Source organism: Lepisma saccharinum, chromosome 11 (genome assembly GCF_977018435.1).
Source record: "Lepisma saccharinum chromosome 11, izLepSacc3.1, whole genome shotgun sequence".
Classification (NCBI taxonomy): Eukaryota; Metazoa; Arthropoda; class Insecta; order Zygentoma; family Lepismatidae; genus Lepisma; species Lepisma saccharinum.
This window is the reverse complement of record NC_139239.1, coordinates 11,076,660-11,103,007: the sequence shown is the minus strand read 5'-3', so window position 1 is coordinate 11,103,007 and position 26,348 is coordinate 11,076,660. Positions and strand designations below refer to the sequence as shown.

Sequence of the window (26,348 nt, the reverse complement as noted above, 5' to 3'; positions counted from 1 at the left end):
CAAGTTTTAAAAACAAGTACAAAATATAGTATGAAGATTCCACTTTCACAAACAGTCACTTGTGGGGTCCAAAAATAAGAACAAATAATCAATTTAGAGAGGAACTTCTGTGGCAATTTTATGCACCATTTAGTTGTTTAGGGAACTGTTCAGGTTTCATCCCCTTGCTGAAAAGTAAGAATTTATATTTTTCCCGACTTTTTTGGCATTCTGGATAAATGTGCCCTGGTGCTGTATTTACAGGTTTTTGTGCGAGAGCTAGTCCAGGAATCGACAAATGGGGAAAATACATGCAGAAATTAATGTGTAGTTCCAAGTACCATTAATTCCTACATAATTCATGGAAATCAAAGAATTCCCAGTGAACAGACACCCTGTTTGGCTTACATCCTACTTCCCGACGCCTTCAAATACAGAAGAAAAAAAATGAAAACCTCCTACCTTATTAGTTCCCTGCACCCCATTTTTGGGGCAGTTCATTATACACGATGGGGCTTGCCAAAATTAAACAAGCTGTACAAACAGCATTATCCCTAGAATGTCGAGCTCCAGAAATTCACAACTTTAAATTATCTATTCCATGTTGCCCCCTACAATGATGATGGTTTCTGTATCTTTCAGCAACTTCCTGAGGAAAGTGCCAGTGTAGATAGCTGCTAAGCAATTTTCTTCTTTAGTTTTTCTCAACAACCTGTTCAGGAAATATGCAGTCTTGAAATGCAGCTCGACTATTTCCACTCATTATGTGTGTAGTATCTTGATAAATTATTTCTGGTGGATCTACTTTGACCATGATTCCTTCATGAATATTAATAAAATTTAACCTCATCAAAAATTGTGAGAAATATATTTTTCATGAATGGACATCCTTCCTAATCAAGCCATGTGCTCAATTTTTTTCATATTTTTCTCTTACAGATGATTTTCATGATTCCAAGTCAAGATGCCAGAGCCTCATTAGTCTGCAAAACAGTCCAGGGAGGAGAGAGTTTGACAATTGTGTGCCTTACGAAAGAGTCGTCCTTAAAAACATCCCTCTTGTTCATTTTAATTTTAATTTATAAATTAAATTAAAATATAAATTCTGATACAACTATTCATTCAAAATGTCACAAATCCATATTAATAAAATTAATTGAAAGGTCAAATATTTATTATACTGTCATGGGTCTTCCAGACTCAGCCGAACTGTTTTTGTTTAGATGTTCTGTTTGAATGTAAAGGGAACACACAGGTTACTCACCATAACTTTATTTTCACAGCTAAATAATTACAATCACATCATTCTCATATTTATGTACAATATACATCCTAAAAAATGTATAAGATTATGTCTACTACAATAAGTTATTTTCTGTACCACATTTGCACAGTTTTCATTCTTTTCACTTTCTTTTGAAGTTGCAGAACTCCATACAAAAGTGCCTCGGCTGTTGGTGGACAACCTTGAAAATAAAAAAAATATGCAAGTTTAATGCTCAATCTACAATCAAAGACAATTAGAGCAATTTCATCTCAATCTCATGACAACTCACAGTTTCTCTCATTGTCAATAAACTGAGCAACCAACAGATTCAGGAATGTTTAAATTTCAGATGTCTAGCCTTCAGAGATGAACTATTTTCATGTAGAACTTATAGAATGATCATATTGATAAAATATCAAAGTTATTACCTCAGGACAGGCTCAGAGTTTAAGGGAAATCAAACCTGGCCAGTGTACAAAGACAAGGCTCTGACTTGTGCATCACTCCTGATCTGAAAATCTGACAGAAAACAAGCCACTTGCAGTGTCACCTGCACCCAGTTTACTCTCCAGACATGGAACCAGCAGATATTTTCTCTTTCCCAGATTGATGAAAACCTTGAACGGAATTACAGATGAGATAGGAAAATCTAAAAAGGGGTTGTGCCATTCCAGAAAAATCCGAAGCTGTATGTTGACAGAAGAAGGGACTACATCGAAGGGAACAAGGTGGGAAAAAGTTGTTGTAGTAAAAGTTCAGTGTTTGTATTATCTTATCTAGTTAGGCCCGTCATTTAATGAAAATACAAATGATGCTTTTGTAAAAAAAAATTGCAATTAACTAAGGGTGGAGATAAGTAACATACACAAATTACCAAGGTTACATTCTTACATTACATGAAAAATTAATTTGTTATGAATCAATGAGAGTGACAACAAGAAATTCAAGTACAATGAGGTTTTCTTTTGTTTGTTTTGAGTAGTTTATGCACAAATAGGCTAATGGGACTGTATCTACATCTTATAAATGTATTAGGTGCTTCCACAGGGTACTGAACCTTGGATCACTTGTTAACAAAGCAACATTGTTACCACTACACCATTGAGGAGGCCTTAGAAACAGTGCGAACATAAATACACGAATTAATACTTATCAAAACAAACAAGGAATTAAAGATACAAAAAAGCTTCAAATTAAATTGTATCCTGGCATGTAGCATTTACAAAGAAATGAACACAGCACTGCTCTCTCATAAGAGCTGATTAAAACATTGCCACCAATCTGTTGCACTGTTCCACATATTAACATGAACTTAAAAAAGGGAATCCAAATAAACAAGACACAGCGGCACACCTCGTAGCAAATGACTCACATGACACATACACCAGAAACACATAGTCATGAAATAATCAAACTTCCGCACAGGATAAGGCATCAAGAGACTACCTACAAAACCTAAATTTATGGAGATGAGAAGATTTATGAGGTATTGTTGTAATTAAAGTTATGAGAATTATATTCTTGGACTTACCAGGCACATAAATATCCACAGGTATTATCCTATCACAGCCTCTGACCACAGAATAAGAATAGTGATAGTAGCCACCTCCATTTGCACAGCTTCCCATAGATATCACCCAACGTGGCTCAGGCATCTACAAAACAAATACTGTAGTAAAATACCGAGAAAAATATATAATAAAATGCTCTGTGTACGTCTTGATTATTTGTGATGTCTTGCTAATCAGGAGAGAATCTATAGTTTAAAGTGAGATCCAAACAAGTATGTGTCTATACTAGGTATCGAACCTGCAACACCTTGATTGCAAGGTGACTACGTTTCCACTATGTCAATGATTGTGATGTCATTCTGGTGCTCTACATCAATACATACAGAAGCCATATGCACAAAGAAATAACACATAATAACTACACATGAGGTATTGCCAATATATTGGTATCAGAAAATATAAGATTCAAATTATTTATTAAAACGACCAATTTCTTGAGAAGACACAAAATACCGACTAACTTTTGTCTTGAGTTAAAACTGGGTATTATGAAATGTGCACCTATTATTAATTCCATGATGAATAAATAGCTGTTACATCATTATTGTGATTATCTCATGTGTAAATTTACAGATATTTTAAAGCAAAACACTGATACTGTATAACTGATATGGAATAACATTCACAATGAATCTGAAGACCATTACACTGTTACAATGCTTAAATAACACTACCAGCAAGATACAGGATCACCTAAACCTTAACAACATCTACTCTTGCATGGCTGCTAAAGCACAACTTTATAGTACACATATTCGAATACTGAACTTTTGGAAGCCTAGCAATATCATTGTAATAGTATGTAACTAAGTGTGAGGAATTCATTCCAAAGCAACAAATAAGGTGAAAACGTATGGATAAAGAAAGATGGAATTTTACCTCAGGAAGGATTGGTAGATTGGTGATAGGTTTCCACATGTGTCGAAGATTACTTTTCACCGAATTCTTCTATAGTAACTGTTCTTACAAGTTTTTAATACCACACGAGTTAGCAATGATTCCAACTCAACAGCCTGAAATAATTTTTAAAAACTGCTTCATGAAAATATAAATAACAAATAAAAATGTGATGCACACTTTCATTCACACTAAATTAGATCACAAGGATGGGATTACGACAGGGCCGCAAACACAATTTTTTTCGAGGGGGGGGGGAGTGCCAGGAGTACCAGGATGATAAATGTGCCAATAATAATAATAATAATAGCTGGCCCCTGTGGCAGAGTAGTTAGCACATTGTGCTATGATGCCAGGGGTCCCGGGTTCGAATCCTGGCCTGGGCATGGATGTTTGTCAGTGTCCATTCATCAATCTCATACCCATCTTCGAAAATTAGCCAAAAGTGGAACAAGAAGCAAATTAATAATAATAATAATGTCATAACTATTATTATTATTATTGTCATTTCTTCTGGTATTTTTTCAACACGTTCAATTTCACATTAGCTAACAAGCACACAAACTGTATTTTTGAAAGACAAAAATGACGAATATAATTCCTTTTGTACATATGACATGTGTAACTTTTATGTAAAACGTATGTTTTACACATATGCAACATGGAGCAACGTAAAATAAGAAAATACGCATGAAAAATGGTAACACAAAATTGTGCACGTTTTCAATGTTTCTTTAATACATATGTATTATTTAAATACATTACATAATCAATTCATCCACCTCATAAACCAACAGCAAGACTGATATAAATTGTCTCTCACATGTGTGTGCTCCATTTCCTCCAAACGATTGTTCATACTTTTAAAACAAAACTGTTTATGAACGACAGTCTGAAGTACACATTTGGTCTTACTTCTCTCTCTCTAGTAATTTACAATGCATTATAGAAAAATTTCAGATCGAATTTTTGCAAACTTAAAACAATATTGTTTTAATAGGGTGTAAATAATTTCACGGGGTGCCATGGCATTCTCTCTTTTACAATTTCTTTTGTTTAGATCATTGGTGCCCAAGTCTGACTCCTGCCGCCTTCTAGCTATGGCTCCATGATGAGACTGTAAGAAAAGCACAGAATGCGAGCGATGCAAGCAAGAAAATTTTACGAAATATATTTTTATTTACATAAAATTTGAAATCGAGGGGGTCAATTGCCTATCTGTGCCCCAGCTGGTACTCTTGGCACTCTGTAAGAAAAATGCAAGAAACATATGAAAACTAATTCCATCTCGAGTATCTTTTTGTCCTGCTACTCTTAGATTCTGTTAGCCTTGCTTTTCTTCATTTCAATGTTTGCCTCCCCCCCCCCCACTAGAATTGGCTTCCCTCCAAGGTTAACATTCTCTCTTTTACAACTTTTTTCATTTACATCGTTTGGCACCACCTAGCTACGGCACGGAACTTGATAACAGTAAGAAAAGGAGGAATTGCGAGCGAAGCGAGGAAGAAAATTTTATAAAATTGATTTTTATTTGCATAAAATTTGAAATTGATGGGGCAATATTCCCTCTGTGCCCCCTGAAGGTGCCTGCCCTTGGTCGTAAAAGTTTACCCCCTTCCCCACTAAATTGATTTCCTTCCAAGGTTGGGGGGGGGGGGCAATGCCACCCTCTGGTTGCGCCACTTGATTACGATAATAATAACAGAATATAATAACTAATTATTTCAGTACTGTACCAAACTGTGTGCAATGTAAAATAATAATAATGAACAGCTGTGGTGGATATTTGCTCATATGGTGGATCGAGTGGAAAAGTCTCCCCAAGGATCTAATAACTTTGGAATGCAATGGATCAAAATTTATTAGTTTATAGCAGTTATAACTTAAAATAATAATAATTATTATTATTATTTCTAGTTTTATCACTGGCCTGGCACCGCAAGAAAATTTCTGGTGATGTCCATGCTGGCTACCTTTAATCCCCACCCACCCTCCATCCTGTACGATGGCTACAATGCTTTTCTTACACATTTTTATTTTATTCTTTTCCCCAAGAAATGACTCCCTATTTTCAGTGTGACTTAGCATGGTTGGAATATACCACTGCTACATAATACATTTTTTGTTAACTTTGGTCTATTGTACATGCCATATACAAATGTTTGTGTAAAAATTTGATTTTCTTCTTCTTTTTAAACTTTCATGATTGGGAAGCAAAAATAGAAATTCAGAAACGTGTTGTGACTTTTGACACTTGGGGTGGCACGCCCAAGGGGTGTTAGCGTTGATGGGTGTCAACGCCCTTCCCTTTAGGGCCCAGTATTCCTAAAAAAAAAGAACATCAAAAGTGGGAATATATTGCAAATTGAGGAATGACTACTAATAAAAGTAGATGTAACTCCGCCCTTTCCAAAATCAAAAAAACATTTGATTTGACTACAAAGCCAGGAATCGCAACATGGCCATGGGTGTTGTTTGTGTGTCCTTTCATCAACTTTATCATATCATCTTCACTATTAGACATAAGTGGTATAAAAGCGAAGTAAAATAAACCAAATCAAACAATTAGTTAATGATTTGATTTGATTTTTGTTTCTTAGCGTAGCTTCTTCCAACATTTGGTTAATCATGAAGATATACAATAAAATTGATGAAGGGGGACACACAAAGAAACTCCTTGCCCAGGGCTGGGTTCCAACCCGGACACCATGCTGTCATAGCATGCTGTGATAACCACTCCCCCAAGGACGTTTGCTGATAACAAAGACAAGAGAAAAACTGTAAACAATCAGATACGTGGGTATCAGTAAAGCAAACTGCATTTTTCCTCAGTGGAATTTTTCAATTGGATTTTTGAAACACCATCTTTATATATGATTAATGTTTTTTGAAAGAAAAAAATGCTTTACTAGATTTCCCTAATTCCTCCATCTCACGATGTCGTTACTGAAGGATCCGGGTTTGAGGCCTCACCTGTGCATGAGTGTTTCTCTTGTATCGACCCTTCACCTGTTCAATTGAAATTACATTCATCCTCATGGCAGAAATTAGGTAAAGAGATGGACGAGCAACATTTAAAAAATACAAATAATTTCTTCCCAGTGCATCTGCAGGGCACTGCAAAATCAGGAGTGCGGAGTTCTCTGTTCATGATTGTCCCTCATGACTTCCATAAGCTCATTAGCTACTTTTTATGGTGAATAAATAAAATCGATATAGAAAAAAATGGGATAAGATGTGGCAAAAATTCAATATATTAAAGGGGGATAAACTGGTAACAAAATACATTCTTTCTTTGTAGATCCTTCTTAAGTTCTGGGATACAGTTTTCATTCCAAATTATTTCATTATTCACTGCAGAGTACAACACAGGAACAAGAATTCGGCTTCGTCATGGGTTTGAATTCCGGCTTGGACATGGATGTTCTTTCCGAGATCCCTTCATCAATTTCATCATATCATCACTCATTTTTGCGATAACCAAATGTGGCAGAAAAGCGAAGTAAAATACACTAAACAAACAACAACAATAAGAACGCATGTTCTCTTGCCCAAATAAATACATCCGTATTTATGACCGTTTAGCTAACCACCTTCTCTTTATTATTATTTGGAGGCCAAGAGAATAGTATATTTAAATAAAACACTACTTAGATGAGAGGAAGAGAGAGAGCGTGAGCAAATATTTGTTATTTAATCATTATATCTCCATATTTAAAAAAAATAAAATAAAGCATAACATTTACAAGTATTTTTGTCTGCACATAATACATTCCAATTTCATAAACAATAAAAATATATTCTTACATCCCACACTATACATACATATTATACAACGTGCATAAAGTTGTGGTGTAAATACAGAGAATGTTAAGTACTGCAGAAATTCTCCCCCCCCCCCCCCCCGAGGTCTTTAAGAGGATTTACAAAAGAATCATAGGGAAACCAAACCCCTATCTGTTCCTATTAGAGATAAGACTAGGGTACCCTAAACCAAGACCTTTCAACCAATGCAGCGGGGGGAAAGGGAGGTAGAGGCACAAATCTTCCCTTTCCCTTCCAGTGGCTGTCTCTACCTGGAACTAGTGAGGTGGATGAAAAGTCAGCTAGAATGGTTCCTTACGGCTTTGCCCACTGATCTCACAGAGGGACGAGAAACGCGTGAAAAAATAAGTGTTGTATGTGAACTGTGGCTTCAACAAGACAATAAATATTGTGATTTGAAAATAACTAGAGATTTCATGGTGGTTGCGGTAAACGCGGTTTAAAATTACTTACGTGAAATTTAGAAGATTTTGTACTTCCGCGTTGCACAATTTAATAGTTTGATTGAACTATTAAATTGTGCAACGCGGAAGTACGAAATCTTCTAAATTTCATGTAAGTAACTAGAGATGTGAGATTCATTGATCTATCTCTGATAAGACTAGCTACTCCTCAGTACACGTCACTGCATAAATTTCAACTTCACCAAGTGTCCTGTCATTCTGCAAAAATATAAAACTGATTACATGTCTAAATACACTTTGTTCCAGGAGTCTGTGGAGCAAATTAATGAAAGCAAGTCGTCTGCGCAAGTAAGACTCAAGAGGGCTTGACCAATGAAAGCATGAGTGGACAAGTGAGTTCACAGAAAGAAAAAAATGCAGCTGCAACTGACAGCCGTTTGCAGCAGCATGCACTGCTTTGCTCCACCCACTCACTTTCTCCCCCTTTCTGCCATTATGCTCGGCCTTGCTCCACAGATTCCCAAGACAGAGTATACTTCTCTTGCTACAATTCTTTTGTACATTGTACAAGTTTGAAAAGCGTGCACTTGAAAAGTCCCTATTGTTCTGAGAGGCTCTCACCTGCTAATGGTTAAAACAAGCAAGATGAGGGAAACATTTGGAACTTATACAAAAGGAACAAGTATGCCTAAAAAAACGTCAAATGCATTTAAACAAATATATACCTGATCATAAATCTTCCGAAGAGCTGGTGCCATTTTGTTAGTGAGCGTACCAGCAACAATTATACAATCAGCTTGTCTGGGTGAGGCTCGAAACACTACACCAAACCTATCCATGTCATATCGTGGGGCAGCAATGTGCATCATCTCGACTGCACAGCAGGCCAAACCAAAAGTCAGGGGCCATATTGAACCCTGAAAGTAAATAAAGCTCTCCATGAGGAATTATCTCACATACGTTAGGAAACATGAGCTTCAAGAAAATTCTTTAACACTCAGCACTTACAAAGAACAAACTGTACACAATCTAGTATAAAGTGTGTTTTAAAAGTCTTGCAGGATTCTAAAAAGCTATAACTTTAAAGTAATAGGTTTATTACAACGAAATATTATTGTTTTTTTTTTTTTACACAGACAGGGTGGCTACTCAGGACCATGATAAAATTCAAGTATTCGGTTTTCAAAGTGAACTTTCCACAATTCAAGAGTACAAGCAGACGATTTCTCTATTTCAACCTTATGTATTATCGAATCTCGCCACACATATATTATCAATATAAAGGGTCTGTGTAATTCCAATGTATCCAAAAATTCTAATTCCATTCAATTAAGCAGTATATATATTTAAAATATGTAATTTAAGGTGCTGAGTTTACATTTGCCATTTCACACACTCAGACTCGAAATATATCTACAAACATAAGTGACAAATGTTGCGGGATATACAGATCTACTAAAATTGTTCATTGTACATGAATTTCAAACTCAAATTTACCTAATCAACTTCAAGATACCTTGCAATAATCTTCTGTCTCTCATACAGATTGTTCTGCAAAGGACACTAACAAAGTAAACGGATGGGAGAATTCTGCTTTATTTTCCATGCAGATTTCATTTCCTTCTTCGATAAAAATAGAAGCTAAACTGTAAAAAAAAATGCTTCAGGGCATTTATAAATATGTATAAATTCAATAGGATTTGGATTAATAAAAGTTGCCACAGAGAAAAGTTCACGCAGAATTCCCAGAGCCAATAATTCAGGCATAATTCCGAGAATTCCCGGTGAGTAGCAACCTTGACACAAAAATTTACAACTTTGTTCTGCCCACACTGCTGAAAGGCGTGTGTGCAGGTGATCATGTGCGATTCCAAGATGATGTCGATGGCTCAGTGCATGTTATGGCTTGCCTAGTTAAAATTTTGTGATTTGGTGCAGAGAAGGTTCCAAACAACGTTTGGAAAAACATGTCCAGGGGAGACAAGTATCCAGAGATAGTATGAAAAGTTTAAGGCTAAGGGAAGAGTAGCAGATTTGCCACATAGTGGGAGGCCAAGAACGAGTGACGATGTGGTGGATGCAGCGCAAGAGAGTGTGCAACGGAGTCCAATGAAATCTCTTAAAGAAAGATCTTTGGAACTGGGAGTGGTGAGGTCTGCGTTACACAGTATCTTATGCAAGAAACTGAAAGGCAGGCCTTACAAGTTGAGATTTGTGCACGATCTTATAGTAGAGGACTGTGACACGAGGAAGCAATTTTGTGAATTAATGTTAACTCAATTTAATGGTTTATAGTGGAGATGACCATCAGTTTCTCATTATGTTCCATGTTTCAAGAAAAGTGAATAGATTTCTTAATTATTTTTTCTTTGGGGGTGTTTGAGAATCTACATGAGTTCAAGACACATAAGCGGGATAACCCAAGTCCAATGTGTGGTGCACACATCACCTTGTGATTACTGGTTGTGGGGACATGTCAAGACCCGGATGTATGAACAGAAACTTAACAGATCTTGGTGACCTAAAATTTAAGATACGTGATATGATTCACAACATTCCAGACGAGCACCATCAGAATCCAATTCTTGGATTCAAAAGAAGATTGTAAGTGTGTTTGGACGTGAATGGTGCCCAGCTGTAGATCTGATGATGAACCAAGCCACATCAAACATTAATTTTAAAGTTTCTTCCATGTAACAAACAATATTTCATTACTTTAAAAGTTATAGGTTTTTAGAATCCTGCACGACATTTAAAACACACTATTTGCTTAGTGTATAATTTTCCCTGCTCTCTCCAAACCTAGTATTAGAGTAAGTACAGGTAAAAGCAAAATTAATATGAAATGCTAAGGAAGCTCTACCTGCCCAGAATACAAGGTTCACTATTCATATTTTGAGCCTTGGCAACACTGATTGAAGTTAGGAGCTATTTGACGTTTGCACCGAATCGTCTGGCATTATTGACCATAACATACTTCAAATGTTTTGTCAATAGCTTGATTTGTGTTGTTTATGTTGCCTTGGAGATTGCGCGACAACAATAAAATGGAATTAACTCGTGAACATTTTCGTGCGATGATTTTTAACGATTTTCGACGTGGATTATCAAGACAACAGTGCATCGATCAACTTACTTCCACATTTGGTGATGAAGCCCCATCCTTTGCCACTGTGAAATGCTGGTATAATGAATTTAATCGTGGCCGCCATTCGCTCACCGACGAGATTCGCGAAGGTTGTCCAAAATCAGTTGTTGTTCAAGAAAACATTGATGCTGTGCAAAACCTAATACTGCAAGACCGTCATGTGACATACTGTTACATGTAAGATTGAGGCAACCATAGGCATTAGTTCCACCAGCATATATAAAATATTACATGATCATTTAGCTGTGAGAAAGGTATGTTCTCGTTGGATCCCACACAATTTGACAAAAACTCAAAAAGACGCTCGCGTCAATTGGTGCAAACAAATGCTCAATAAATACAATCGTGGTGCTTCAAAAGACGTATATAAGATTGTAACAGGTGACGAATCATGGATATATGCATATGAGCCGGAACGTAAACAGCAGTCGACTGTATGGGTGTTTCAAGATGAACCCAATCCAACAAAAGTTGTTCGCGCTCGAAGCACATCGAAACAAATAGTTGCCTGTTTTTTCGGGAAAACTGGTCATGTGGCAACTGCCTTTAGAGGAACGTAGAACGGTCAACTCTGAATGGTACACAACAATTTGTTTGCCAGAGGTCTTCGGTCAAATACGGAAAACAAACAAACGCTGTCGGATCATTCTTCATCAAGACAATGCCAGCTGTCACACATCTCGTCTAACAACCGACTTTATGAACAGTCAAAAAATCGAATTGATGGGTCATCTGCCGTACAGTCCTGATTTGGCACCCAATGACTTCTTCTTGTTCCCGAATGTCAAGAATAAATTGCATGGACAACGATTTTTGTCGGCGGAAGATGCCGTTGATGCGTTCAAAAACCATATTATGGAGGTGTCTCAAGAAGATTGGAAAAACTGCTTTGACAAATGGTTCGAACGAATGCAAAAGTGTATTGACCATAAAGGAGAATACTTCGAAAAACAATAAAGCAGTTTTCAATGCCAAATTCCTGTTTTTTCATTATTAGGCTCAAAATATAAATAGTGACCCTCGTACTAGATAAGGCAGAGTTTTCGCCACCACTAAATAACTCTCCCAGTTAATCCACTCATGTTGACCGGTTTCCCTAAAAATCAAACACATCCTGTGTTTAGGGACTAAATATGTACACGATAGATGCAGTTACAATCTCTGAAATGTTGGTGTTTATAAAAAACCAGTAAAGTGATTAAAAGTAAAAACAATTAATTATGAATAATAACTACAGGTAATGTAGCTCTTATAGTCTTATTAGAAAATTACTCGTTTTGTATAAATGCTTCATACTTTTGCAAATATTTTGGTAGTTTATATGTGGTACACTTGACACGTCCTTTCTCCTTGGACCAATATTTATTGTTATTGATTACCTTCATCTTCTACAAATATTTATTGTTTATAATTATTTTTCTCGTAAAAATGTTTATTGTTATTAATCTTAATTTCTGTAATTTACCCATCACTGATAATGTCAGGATAGTGACTGACCTGTATATACTTATCTTGTTAAGGGCTGCTACCATGAAAATTACGATTGTGTTTGGTCTTGTATTTGGAGTTCCGGCTTGGAGTTTCTTGAATAGAGTGATCAAGTTGAATTATCAGAAGTTAAATTTGTTTGAGTGAAATGGATCTTATGTTGGGCACATAAGTATTTAGTTTGCAAAGAAGTAAAATATACTTCCTTTCTCTTAGTGAGAACTTAACTTTGATTTTCATTTGACAAACTAATAGAGATATATTACCCAATACCCTGAGGGGCATCACGTGAATGCTTTCGAGTCTTCATGTGAACTAATTATTTGGTCCCTTAGTTAAACCGTGTTCTTGTGACTAAAAGAACGTGTCACACTTATCTGATAATATGACTGATTGATTGATTTGCTTTGTTTTACTTTGCCTTTTGTTACACTTTTGGCTAATTTGCGAAGATTGGGATGAGTGACGGTATGATGAAATTGATGAATGGACACTCACAAACATCCATGCTCAGGCTGAGACAACCTGAGACCCGTGGTGATGTTTGCATGATGTGCTAACCACTCCACCACAGGGGCAGGATAATATGAATTTACATCAGTAAAAATTGCTATAAATACATTTTCCTAAGCAGCCTGCATTGTAAAAAATATTGAATAAAAAGGCATGCATTCTTGTTTGCAAATAGTCATGGACCTGTGTCCTAGTTGTTACAATAACATTAATCATAATACATAAAAAAATACTTCTTGTCCTTGTAAGCAATATTTATAAAAAAAATAATCGCTAGCATTCTCTCTACAAATTTCAGTTAATTGCTTGTTTCTTCTTTCTTTCAGATGATGGTAATTTGAGAAATATTAACCCACATCATAATGATATTGGACAGTTGTTTCCAGTTTTTATACACCAAAATATCTTTAACAATGTCTGGGCTGCCTTTGTATTTGCATGTTTTTACATACCAAGCTCCACATTTCAAAGATAGGATAAACTATAGGCAGACAATAAAAATAGTTTTTCTTTTAAAGTTCTTACCTTTCTTGACTTCTTTACATATTTCATCAAATGCACACCAATTTCAATATTTATTCAAAGGTTCTTAATGCTCAAACACACACACACTGAAATAATATTAATGACAATAAGTCATGTTTTCCATAACAATGAAAAATAAATTTTCAACTATCTTAACATTGAAATGTTTTATATTTTCCTTTCTTCTCGATTGGTACTCACCTTTCTACCCCAGTTCATTAGATCATCTAGTCTTGCAACAGCATATTCTGCCCAGTTGCTTGTATCTTGAAATGGAGAATAACCCTTCCTGCGCACAATTTCTGTAAAGTCATAAATTAATTTAGCAAACTTCAAATGAGAATTTAGCATTAACTACTTCTATACCAAAACCATAAAAGTCAATGACCATTCTACTCAGATCAAATACATTTTCAGTTATTAGCTATGATTGTTACATAAATATTAACAAATTAAAATTGTCTGAATTTAATGTGTAATTCAAGTTAACTAAGCTCTTACTGTTCCTTCTGTAATATTATTTATTATTATTATTATTTATTATTTCCATAGGGTTACAATTAAGCCATACAACATTTCATTTTGAACAAAATTAATACAAATAATGACTTGATGCCCTATATAGTAAAAAAAAATATGCAAAAGCTACATCTAAGGAAAATGTGATGAATTTACATTAGTATATATAGTGTTCTATAGTAGCAATGAAATAAAGAAAGTTTGAGAGTTATACACATTTAGAAGAAAAGAAAATTTAAAGGTGTGTGAGTTTGGATATGAGTGTGTATGGAATTGCTGTTCGAAGTACAGGGATGAAAATTTTAAAATATATGTGTGTGGGTGGGGATGGTGAGGAAAGGGGGGGGGGGGGTAAGCACTGAAAATAATATTACTGGAGTTAGAATTTATAGACATGTGAACGTAGAAGATGACAGAACTGCGCTTTGCTGGTACTGAGTTTGATCTTTGTCGGGAGTGAATTCCAGGTTACCGCTGCTAAGTACGAGAAAGACTTCTGACCAAATCTGCTTTTGTTGGGTTTGGGGATTACAAGGTCTCTAGGTAAGGACGATCTGGTGTTTCGGGTGCTGAACTCTGAGCAGAGCTTAATCCTATGATGCAATGGAGATGATTTGTTATGTATGCTATGGAATACCTTATTCAAGTAGATGTAATGTATTCTCGAAGTGACTGTAGGTATATTGTAAATCTTGTGCAATTGTTGGGAATTATATTCTTGGGGGTGCATGTGTATGATTCTTAAGCAATTGTTTTGGATAGTTTCAAGTTTCTTCAGATGAGTTATGTTACCGCCAAAAATAAGACTAGCACCATAATCGAATACGGGACGAATAAATGAAAGGTAGAAATGTCTACTCAGACTTCTATTAAGATATTTACGAATTTTTCGAAATATGTAAATATGGTGATAGATTCTACGAATATAGTTATTTATTTGATAATTAAAATTTAGCTGATGGTCGATAATGATTCCGAGATATTTTAAATGATTGCTCAAAGGTACTCTGGCGTCATTAAGGGTAATATCTATCGTGTTAGCCGGGATTCCCTTACCGGTGTGAAGCACCATGGCCTTCCTCTTTGCAACGTTAAGTTTCAGGTTGTTCATGTTGTACCACGTTAATACTTTGGGGAATGAGTTTTCCATTTTCTCCTTTACATCCTGGTACATATCTCCAACATGGACGAGAAGGCAGTCATCTGCGTACAGAGTAATCGATAAATCTGAATTTATTAGTGTGATATCGTCAATAAATAGGTTGAATGATTTTAGGCCAAGTATAGAGCCTTGTGGAATGCCTGCAGACACTGACTGCTCCGTGGAAAGTGAACATCCTACTTTCGTTGATATTTTTCTATTTGCGAGAAAACTTTCCATCCAGAGAATTGTTTTGCTATTGAAACCAAATCTGTTCTTTAATTTTTCTATTAGCAAATTGTGATCAACGGTATCGAAGGCTTTGCATACGTCCAGGGAAATTAATCCAACTAGGGAATTGCTTTTTTTGTCCAGTGTCTCGTGCCATTCATTAATTAAACTAAGTAATAACAATTCCGAGGATACATCCTTCCTGAATCCATACTGTCGATCAGACATCACATTGTTGGCTTCCAGGAAAGTTGTCAGTTGCTTCTCTATTACTTTTTCCATAACTCGGCTTAATGTTGAGGTTAAGGAAATCGGCCTGTAGTTACACGCTAGGGTAGGAGATCCAGATTTGTGAATTGGGGTTATTATGCATTGCTTCCAGCTCGTTGGAAATTGGCCACGTTTGAAGGACGTGTTTATTATGTCTGCGAGGGGCTCCGCTATAAGTGGGGCCAAAACCACCAGAACGCTGTTGGGAATGCCGTCCGAACCTCCTGCCTTTTTTACGTTTAATTTATTTACAATTGCCAAAACTTCATCGACCGTAACAGATTTTAATGTGAACTCTTCAATTTGTTGGACAACAGCTGAATTGGGGTCTTTTCTTAGAATAGTTATGTTCGAATTGCGAGGATTAATGTGCGCCGATGCTTTGCATATATTAGAAAAATTAATATTTAAGTAATGAGCTATGTCGGACGGGCTCGTTAGGAGGACATTGTCGACTAGTAAATGATTAATTGTAGTTTTTTATTCTCTACCCGTGATCTCATTGATAACCTTCCATTTGCAGTTGTTATTGCTAGTGGTCTAGTTCACCATATCTCTGTAGTAATTTACTTTTGCCTGCCTAGTAATTGTTGTTTCCTTGGTGTTACAAAAGTACATCTTTTTCCAGGAGATGCAAGTGATTTGTTTTGTATATTTTTTTTTTTTATCTTCTGTTGATTTCCAGCACTTTCTGGTCAATTGTGATGATGAAGAAGAGTGTTGATTGGATTGAATGAACTGATAAAGGGATATTCACAAAGGAACACCCATACACAGGCTAGATCTCAACACCAAACTTTAGGAGACAGTGGTGATATTATGTATCTACCCAAACTGCAACAAAGTTCTATTGCAGCCAGGTCACATAATAACTTTACACAATGGCAGATATACTGTTTGGCAGTTACACTATGCATATAATGTGTGCTACAATCGTTGTGTGAGAACTAGTGGGACATACCTCCAATTTATCATATTTGCAGGAGAGGAAATAACATATTCTTAGGATAATTGTCTAACTCTTAAAAAGAGTCAGTAAATTGGAGATACGTGATTCCACCACACTGCTAAGGATTAGAAGTGGAGATATATTGATCTCACTCCAAATAGAGCTCTTCAGAGGCAACACGTTAAACAAAATTGGAAACTGCATTTTTGGAGTTACGTTCCTCTGGTTCTCATACAATGAATTCTATCACAAATCATAGGAATTACCTTTTGTTTCAGGTTGAGCAGAAGCAGCTCTTCTCAAATTCACTAAATTTATAGTTCCAGCTCGCAGCAGAGATGAAAGAGGTGCAGTAATCAGATGGCTCTGAGTAAGAGCAGGCTTTACTGTTAAATGAAAATCACCATTAGCTTCAGCTCAAAACAGACAAGTGTTACAACACTGAGAATCTCGCATATATACCATAAATGCTATCAGAGATAAAGTAAATCACTGAAGAATTGAAGGACAAATGTAAACTTGTTTCAGGTTGAAAAGAAACACAATTTCAGAGAACACATTAAAATAATTTACCACATTTGACTCGCTTTAAACCATCAATAAATTTACAATAAATATAATTATTGTATAAAATAAAGTAACTCAAACATGAAGGACTAAAAACTTATGAAACCAGATTAGAAACGAAGCTATCGTTAAAGAGTGGAAAATTTATTTGAGTGTGCATGTATTGGGTTTTACGAGGAAAATTTTATTATTTTTTAATTAAATGGAACACACTTTGGAATCAAATATCCCTGTCATTTGTGATCTCCATGCCCTGAAACACACCAAGATCTATTGATTTAAAAAAATCAATGTCATTCTCAAGCAGGACAATCAGCCAAGGGCCTCTTCTTATCTTCATATGACAGATTTCAATCCTTGAATATTTATTTATATTGCAATACATTTTTCTGGATATCAAGGGATGAATCTGTCCAGTCCCACACTTAACAATGCACATGCTTGGGCATAAAGCACTCTACCACCTACACTTTTTTCTTATTGGATATACCTATATACTGTTTGTAGGAAATGTGTGTCAACTATAGACTGTATTCCGACAAGGGTTAGTTGGGAGAACAGCATACACTGAACCTCACCCACTAAATAGATATATTATTATTATTAACAAATGCAAAAAATATATTTTGCTATAAAATAATATGGGATAAAATATATCATGACTAGGGGCAGATTTTTTTCCTTAGAGAAAATTAATATGCTTTAAACAGATTCATTCATTTCCCTTGACTGGGAATACTCTGGTAAAGTTTCATAATGCATAGTTGAGCTTAATGTGCATTATTTTTTGCAATCATTGATTTCAAGTGTGCGCCTTCCATTTTATTGTCCTGTGTGTCAAGAGTAACCTACATCGCCCAAGTTGAATCAAGGTCATCCAGTAACTGGAAACTACAGTTGTAGTAAAGAACCCCCCCCCCCCTCCCACCAACCAGCAACATCTGAAAAAGAAATGAGTCATAGTTCCAGGCTCGAGTGATAGCAGGGTGGTAGTATTAGTAGGTTAGCTCTTGACACGTTATCTTCATAAAATCTGAGTGGCTGTCTGAGTGATACTTGTTTGAGTTGGGGATAAAGAGTGAATTTCTCTTCTGGTCGCAAATGTTCAACTAATGGGGGGGCGCTACATAAACATGCTTATGTTTCCACAGAATTTACTGGAACCTCCTCTCACAACCTGAAAATATTGGAAGTACTACAGTGTGTGATATTCAGTGTTAAGAATGAAGTAAATGTAAAAAAAAGCACGTGACTTGTAAAGCTCGGACTTGATTCCTTACTTCTGAGATTGAAAAATACTTTAGTATCTTCTGGAACAGGTGCCATCGGAAATAATCAATGCCATGTGCATCTGTTTACATCCACTCCATGCTTACTGTAGAAGGACGATAGTTAAAAATTTGGGTAAATATTTATTATAGCACAAACACATTTCTTCATTTTTACAGAAGAAACTACCTACGATGAGTTTCTATAGCATTGTATAAGTTCCTTAAGGATGAAAAACTGACCAAAAACAATTTTTTTAAACTATGTTTGCCTAACCTAACCGAACCTAACACTGCGTGAATGGTGAGTGTGGCTATCTTTTTTTTCTGTTTATGGTATGCAGTGTTTCTAGTTTTAACCATTCAAGATAGCCACACTGACCATTCACGATAGCCCCACAAACCATTCACGTAGTGTTAGGTTAGGTTTGGTTAGGCAAACATAGTTAAACAAATAAATACATAGTAAAAAAAAATCATTTTTGGTCAGTTTTTTATCCTTAAGGAACTTGTACAATGCTATAGAAACTCATTTCCATAAGTAGTTTCTTCTGTAAAAATGAAGAAATGTGTTTGTGCTATAGTAAACATTTCATCAATACATAAGAGACGATGATGTGGTTACTTCTAATGCTACAGTTATTTAATGTCAAGTCTACTATGAGCCACGTATGCTATGAAGTAACTTGCGAACAAGCAGCCAATTAGGCCTACCGTCACTCTCTGTTTGAGCAAGAAGCTGCAACCTTAGAATCCCTCCTCTCTAAGCAGCCAGCGGGAAAACAGGATTTTGACAAAATAATTGCTCTGAGCTGTGAATAGGGGCAGGGAAATAACGTGGCCGGGGTTTGAATTCTTCGAATTTCTGGTAATTGTTTGGACTTCAGAATACAATCATTTATCCAAAATTGAAAAAAATAGACATCTTTTCGGTCTGTTGTCCATGTATTCCCTAGAAAAGAACACAGATTTCATGGCTTTATAAACTCTGTGCAACAATGTATTCAACAATATTTTTTGACTGCCTAAGACTAGTTGTTGTGGATATCTGTGGAACATTATTAATTGCTATTATAAATTTTGCATGTAAAATGTAATGAAAATTTTACTTTCATTGTTGTTTACCTGTTAAGATCTAGTGCATGATGATCCTGTTATTTGAGGCAAAATAATAATAATAATAAGTTCTAACAACTAGTCATTTCCTGCTTTGTAAACAATCTTTATCCATAGAAATACAAATAACACAAATGCAATATTTTTCACTATCCATGTTTAGCAATTATATTAGTGAACTACGCTCGAAGTATGTGCCTACAAGCGGAAATTGCTTCAAATCTTCGAAGTATGCACGCAGTGGTATGCCCCAGAAATTGAGAGGATATTGGTGCAATCATAAAGCATATGACAATTTTTTAAAATTTATAGTGCATATTTTGGCATTTTTAGTGCATATAAATCTGCCCCTAATCATGACATATCATGTAACAAACACTAAGCATCATCTCAAATATTTCTGAATATGTGGAGTCTCTCGTGATCATGGCCTACTCTAAATGCTCTACCATGTAGCTCATCTATACAAATAATTTGGGGTCACCAATAGTGTAGTGACTTATGTTCTTGCCTTGTAATCAAGGAATTGTGTGCTTGATTCCGAATGGAGGCACAATGCATAGTGGCTTGGATCACTCTTCAAACTTTAAGTCCAATTGGTTCATCTGAGCATAACGTGGACTTTAACAAAGTTGCAGAAATGAGAAGAGAATTGAACCTGTAGTAAAAAGGGGATGCTGAAAATACTAAATATGACCTCCCCAACTTACACACAGAAGCATTGTTATGACAAGAAGTAAATGTAATTGCAATAATTGTAAGTTAGGTAGGTCAGAGAGGTACTCCTTGCAATTTCTTTGCATGCAGAATATTGTTGTGCAAACAGAAGAAACATTAGCTTGACACATGACTTGCATGCAAAAACAGTATCACACAAACCACTTGCTACTTCACTACAATAATCACGGCAAGTTTGTATACAACATAATCTTCATAAAACATACAAAGTATTCCCCTTTCTGGCCCAAGTTCCTTTTGTTTTATTCCGATTTCATCATGCTACGAATGCAATTTTTACATGGTTCGATTTCGTTGTATGTCTGTTAAGACATACTGCAGAGCTATAGCGATTACTTAAGATTTTGTTCAATACATGCTTTCGTGGTTAGCTTAGGGAGGTTAGGTTTGGTTCTCTTAGCATTAAAATAAAGTCTGCAAATACATTCTACTAAGGTAGTTCTCTTAGCATTAAAATAAAGTCTGTAAATACATTCTACTAAGCAGCCATTCTTTTATAACATACACCTCATAGCGAAAATTGAAAACTGTTTAAAATATCATATAAACTGCATAGCTAAGCAGCAAATAATCCAGAATAACTATTTCAAGCATTTATTTCTTATTTCATTTTATTTTTCATCACATTTCCTTACATTGAAGTTGGAACACTGAGATGTGATCAGTTGTTAGTTAAAATCAGCTGCTTTGTAAACAGCTGAACATAATCAAATCATCCAGTGAGCTGTTCTTCTGAGTTATATGAAGAAATATTGATGTCTGGAGTATTGTTTACACTCAAGAGTTATTGATTTATGTAAGTATTAAGCTGTTTATTTGTTTATTAAGAAGGGGAAGAACAAATGTGACGTCTGTTACAAAAAACATGAATAAGTTTATATCACACCAACCCTAATAATGTGATGTAAGTGACTCTTGGTAGAAGTGGGGGTATGTGTATTGTTTATTGATTTCTAGTGTTTTCTGTTTTGTATAAAATAGCATTACCTGTGAAAATCCTGTAACGGACGTGACAAACTTTAGTGTAACGGACGTGACAAAAAAAATACTATATTTCTTGCTTGTTTTTCATATTTATTTTCCTCTCATTTAATTACTTTTAGAGCAGGGTCCATATTTCTGGCCTGATTTTCATATTTCTGTAACAGTAGAACTAAATTTTCTTTATTTATGTAATTCAAAATTTATTTGTTGATGGGAGATAAGATTTAATTCAGTTTTCAGACCATACAAGATAGGACTAAAATGTCTCATAAAATAGGTAGGCCTACCTAACCTAAAAAATATTTCTATAAATTAAAATGCAATTATATACTCAAAACTATAAGTTGTTTAATAAATAAGGATACAAGAACTAATGAGGCTGAATTAACAACACTCAGATATAAACACCATGTGCAACTAATAGCAGAGCTTCAGATTCCATTATGCTACAAAGAAATAAAACTTTCCACATACTTCAAAATGGTATTAAACTGTTAATGAAAAGCAATAGTACCTATTTTTAACATGTTTTGATAATAAAACAACCTTTTATTATGTTTAAAATCTATTTGAAACAAAACCAGCTGGAGCTGAGCAACTTCAAGATGTTTTTTCACAATTCTAACAGAAACTTATTAGCAAAGGCATGACAATAATATAAATGTTCAACATTGCAACAAATGTTTATGTTAAATGTTACTTTTAGGTTGTTTGGCCCTAAATTTATTTTTAGGTTATTTGGCTCTAAATTTATTGTTTTGTTTCAGATTATGGCTCCCACTCCCAACAAGACAAGAATGGCTAAATGTAGAGAAGAGAGAAAAAAGAATCAAGAGCAATGAAAGGCTTATTTGGAGAAAGATAAATTGAGGAAGAGGAAAGTAAGAGAGAAGGAAAAAAATGAATTGACCAAAGATAAAAAACTGTTAGCTGAAAAAAGGCAGAAAGATAAAGAACGACAGCGGTTGTATAGAGCAAGAAAGAAGGTGATTCAAAATGGTGGTCAGAGTGAGCTCGGTTCATACAAAAGTCCAAGAACAAATGGCAAAGCAGTAAAGAGAATAAAAAATGCATTACCTAACAGTCCTACTAAGAAGGTTGCAATATTTAGAAAACTGGTAAGAGAAGACTTAGGTTCAGAATTAAAAAAGGATATTGTGAATGCTAAGAAAACTGGACCAAGAAAGATTCAATCAGATTGTCTTAAAAGGGTGAATGAGTTTCTCCAGTGCAATGAAATAAGTCGTCAAGCATCTGGGAAAAGAGACGTGAAATCAGTGAAAGACCCTATCACTGGTAAATGCAGTTTATACCAACTGAGACACATGGTAATGGGTATTGGCGAGGCCTATGAAGAATATAAACTGCTGTATCCACATGACCAAATTTCAAAAAGTAAGTTTTATAGCTTACGTCCAAAACATGTGCTCCCGGTTAGTGATATGCCTCACACAGTGTGTGTTTGCATTAAGCATGCAAATTTTTATGACTGAAACACTGTCTAAGGTAGCAGCCTGTTTTCCCAAAAACTAACAAGGAAGTGTTGAATGAAGTATGTTGAGACACAGAAAAGTGATAATTTACGACCTGTGCTGAGAAAAACATAAATAGTCTATAGACCAAGTGTCCACAAAGGTGTAATGTCTTTTTTGTTACTCAACGTGCTTATTAAATCAGAATTAGTCCATAACTAGCAGAATGTAGCCTAATCTCTTTTCCAGACCTGTTTCTTTTATATTAATTAATGTTAATTCACTAGAATTGTAGTATTAAACTTTTGCAACTATGTATAACTATATTATTGTTATGTACAAGATTGTATTACATAATATTAGTGGTTTTTTTTTCAAATAAAAACTGTCATTATAAATGATGCACTTTTTTGTCACGTCCGTTACAAATCCTTTGTCACGTCCGTTACAAAGTTAAAACATTTTTCAATAAGACATCGAAACTTTTAACAGGTCATACTTTATAGTCTTAAAAGAGCATATATTAACTTTACTATATTTACCAGTTAATTACCAATTAACAGAAACTATGGAAAACCCAACCCTATGTTCATTACAGGGTGTTTTTCACGTCACGTCCGTTACACCTCTTTCATATCAGATAAAATCAAATACAGTTGAGTATTTGGCATGACAATTTTTGTGACTGTACATTTCAGTGAGTACAACCTTTCTCAATAATTAAAATGGATACAAATCTTAATTAGTGTATTTTTTAATACTTTCACGTTGTGTACGTGTCACATCCGTTACAAAAGAATGGCTGTAAGGTAGTTCTCTTAGCATTAAAATAAAGTCTGTAAATACATTCTACTAAGGTTCCGATTTACATCTACGATATTTACTGTCGCTTGTCGACGGAGAATATCTTGTCCATGGGAAGTGCGCATGCTTGCGTAACCTAATTTTTAAGTTGTATTTTTCAACATGAATAAATTTTTTCTCGAGTCCAAACAGTGCTCATTACTTTAAGGAAGGTTCAAATTTCATGTGACAATGATTTCCCAAATTATACGATAATTAGTCTTTGTGCTAGAAGAAATAATAAAACAATCGGAACCATTACCCACTTTCTTATCAGGGAGTATGCAGGTCACCAGCAGACTTACTAATGATCTGACTGTGAATCAACGAAACTGTTGGCTCATGTTACTATGTCTTTTGTGTACCAAATAAAGCTTAATTTTTGCTGGTTGTATGTAAAGGATAATAAATACAGTGTTTTGAAGATTGAAAATAAGTGTGAAATTAACTTAATACGACTCTTAGCTACCAATGTAAGAGACTCCTAAATTTATGTACAAAGAAACAAACTGTTTCTCACTTATTGGTGTCCATCCAAAGTATACACTTCCCCCCATAATTATAAACACCACAGGCTAATGATGATTTTAGAATAAGGGTAATGGTTCCAATTGTTTTATTATTATTATTTTTCAAATTCTCCTAGCAGAAAAAAATGTGAACCTTCCTCAAAGTAATGAGCACTGTTTAGATTCGAAAAAAGTTAGTTGTATTGGAAAAAAAAGGTATAAATTGACAATACCGGAAGTATCTCAGATTACTTTCAAATTCGGCATACTCACTAATTTTGGCCTCGTAATCACGAATCTGCAGTTAAAAATTGGCGGTCACATCTAGAAATTGCAAAATTACCTTGTCAATTACCGCTATGATTCTTCATACACTAACATGCAAACGATATGAAGATGTCTTCCTTTCCGCACAACAGTCTTTCTACCAACGTTGCTCAAGTGCAGGTTCGTCTTTGTGTCCGCATTGTTAATGTGTGTGCTTTGCACGTTTGCATTCTGCGTGGTGATTGCTTCATTGCGTTTGCGGTGCGTGAATAAGAACAGGTTCCAAAAACTTGTAGTTAGTGTAAAATACGTTTATCCCCAGTAATAATTAAGTGCATCATTCAAAACCGTGCTTGCAGACAGCCGACATCTCTTCAGGTAAGTACCTTTTTCTTTTTACACTTTCTGTTCACGATAGCCGCACTTACCATTCACGGGTAGCCCCACGAACCATTCACGATAGGCCCACAAACCATTCACTTCAGCCCCAAAAATCATGCACAGGTAGCCCCACAAACCATTCAAATCAGCTCCAAAAACCATGCACAGGTAGCCCCATAAAACATTCACGTTAACTCCAAAAACCATGCATGGGTAGCCCCATGAACCATTCATGATAGCACCACGAATCATTCACGGGGACGAGGTTAGGTTAGGTTCCATTAGCACTCATTTCACCCCTAAATATGTGCTTCATCATCGAAAAATTTCCTCAGTACGTTCAATTACGCATATCCGGACAACATCGGTTTTTATCGATTTCCTCCTCCAGGTAATATTTCCTCGCTTTGGGATTTACGTTGTTGAATTCCTTATACAATAACCTTTCCAACGATATGACACGTATTCCTTAGGAAAAGGACGTAAAGTAGAGCCTTACCGAGCGTTGATTTGCATGTGAGGAAATGGCATCTTGCATAAAGGTGGAAAACATGTTTGCCCCACGAACCATTCACGACAAGGTTAGGTTAGGCAAGCATAGTTAAAATGGGGCTGTTTACCCACTGTACCCCCTCGAGAATTACGTCGAATTTTCTTTTAATCGACAGACTTCAATGTTTTACGAAATGTAAAAGTGGTTCCAGCTTTTGGAAAGCACAAATAACGGAGATACTTGATCCCAAAGAATGGCCCACGTAAGTTAAAACCGGCAATTTCACAGTATTTTCGCCGCTTTTTGTTAGTAAAAACTGCTTGTATGCACACTAAAATAGTGAAAGAACACGTCGAAAATAACTATTAGTACCAATCCTAATCTAACTACGTAAAATTATAGCTGCTGTTGTGGAAAGTCGTTTTGGGTGCTAGCTATATTCACTTGCGCGAAGCCTTCGGGCTGTTCTGCTACACGGTAAAGTAAGACGCTAAGGTAACAGACGTACTTTACTTCACAAGAACACATTTCCGAGAGCTAAAATCAACTGAAAACGTTCATGAACAAGAAAATGTTCATAAACCATGTAAAATATTTCACTCTCTCCAGGGGGTATAGAGGGTCAAAGGTACCAAAAAAAAACACAGAGAAGTACGTTATCATGAAATTGTTATTCATTTCATATTGCAGTAATTATTGTCACGACGATTAACTTAGAAGCAGACGTTAAATAGCAAATGAAATTAGAATTGTGCTATTTCAGAATCAGAATAGTGAAATTATTTTCAGGTAATTACATCTGGACGTTAAATACGGAGTAAGCAAATATCTAGCTACCAAGATCAATTATATTATCACTACGAAAAACCCTTACATGGAATCATTCTTATATCTTGTGATGGCAATCCACAATCAACAAAACTTTTCTTGTTTTTCGTGGTTGTGCTGAATGTGAAGTTCACATTACAGACAGTGTTGCTAAC

The 26,348-nt window shown here is 35.5% G+C and overlaps 1 protein-coding gene across 1 annotated transcript; it reads right to left on the bottom strand.

The window, feature by feature from the left end:
• Window positions 1-1,231: 1,231 nt before the first annotated feature.
• Window positions 1,232-26,348, bottom strand: LOC145995136 (NADH-quinone oxidoreductase subunit B 2-like). The gene is made up of 6 exons (XM_083131676.1): window positions 26,240-26,348; window positions 16,994-17,113; window positions 13,819-13,919; window positions 8,669-8,860; window positions 2,778-2,901; window positions 1,232-1,445 (listed from the first exon to the last, which is right to left on the bottom strand). The coding sequence occupies exons 1-6, from the start codon at window positions 26,247-26,249 to the stop codon at window positions 1,348-1,350; spliced, it is 645 nt and encodes a 214-aa protein (XP_082987802.1). The 5' UTR covers window positions 26,250-26,348; the 3' UTR covers window positions 1,232-1,347.

Coding starts and splice junctions, on each gene's coding strand:
- LOC145995136 (XM_083131676.1), bottom strand. Junction 13,920..16,993: donor TGCTCAACCTGAAACAAAAG/GTAATTCCTATG, acceptor ATGACTTTACAG/AAATTGTGCGCAGGAAGGGT. Junction 1,446..2,777: donor TGTGGATATTTATGTGCCTG/GTAAGTCCAAGA, acceptor TTTATTTTCAAG/GTTGTCCACCAACAGCCGAG.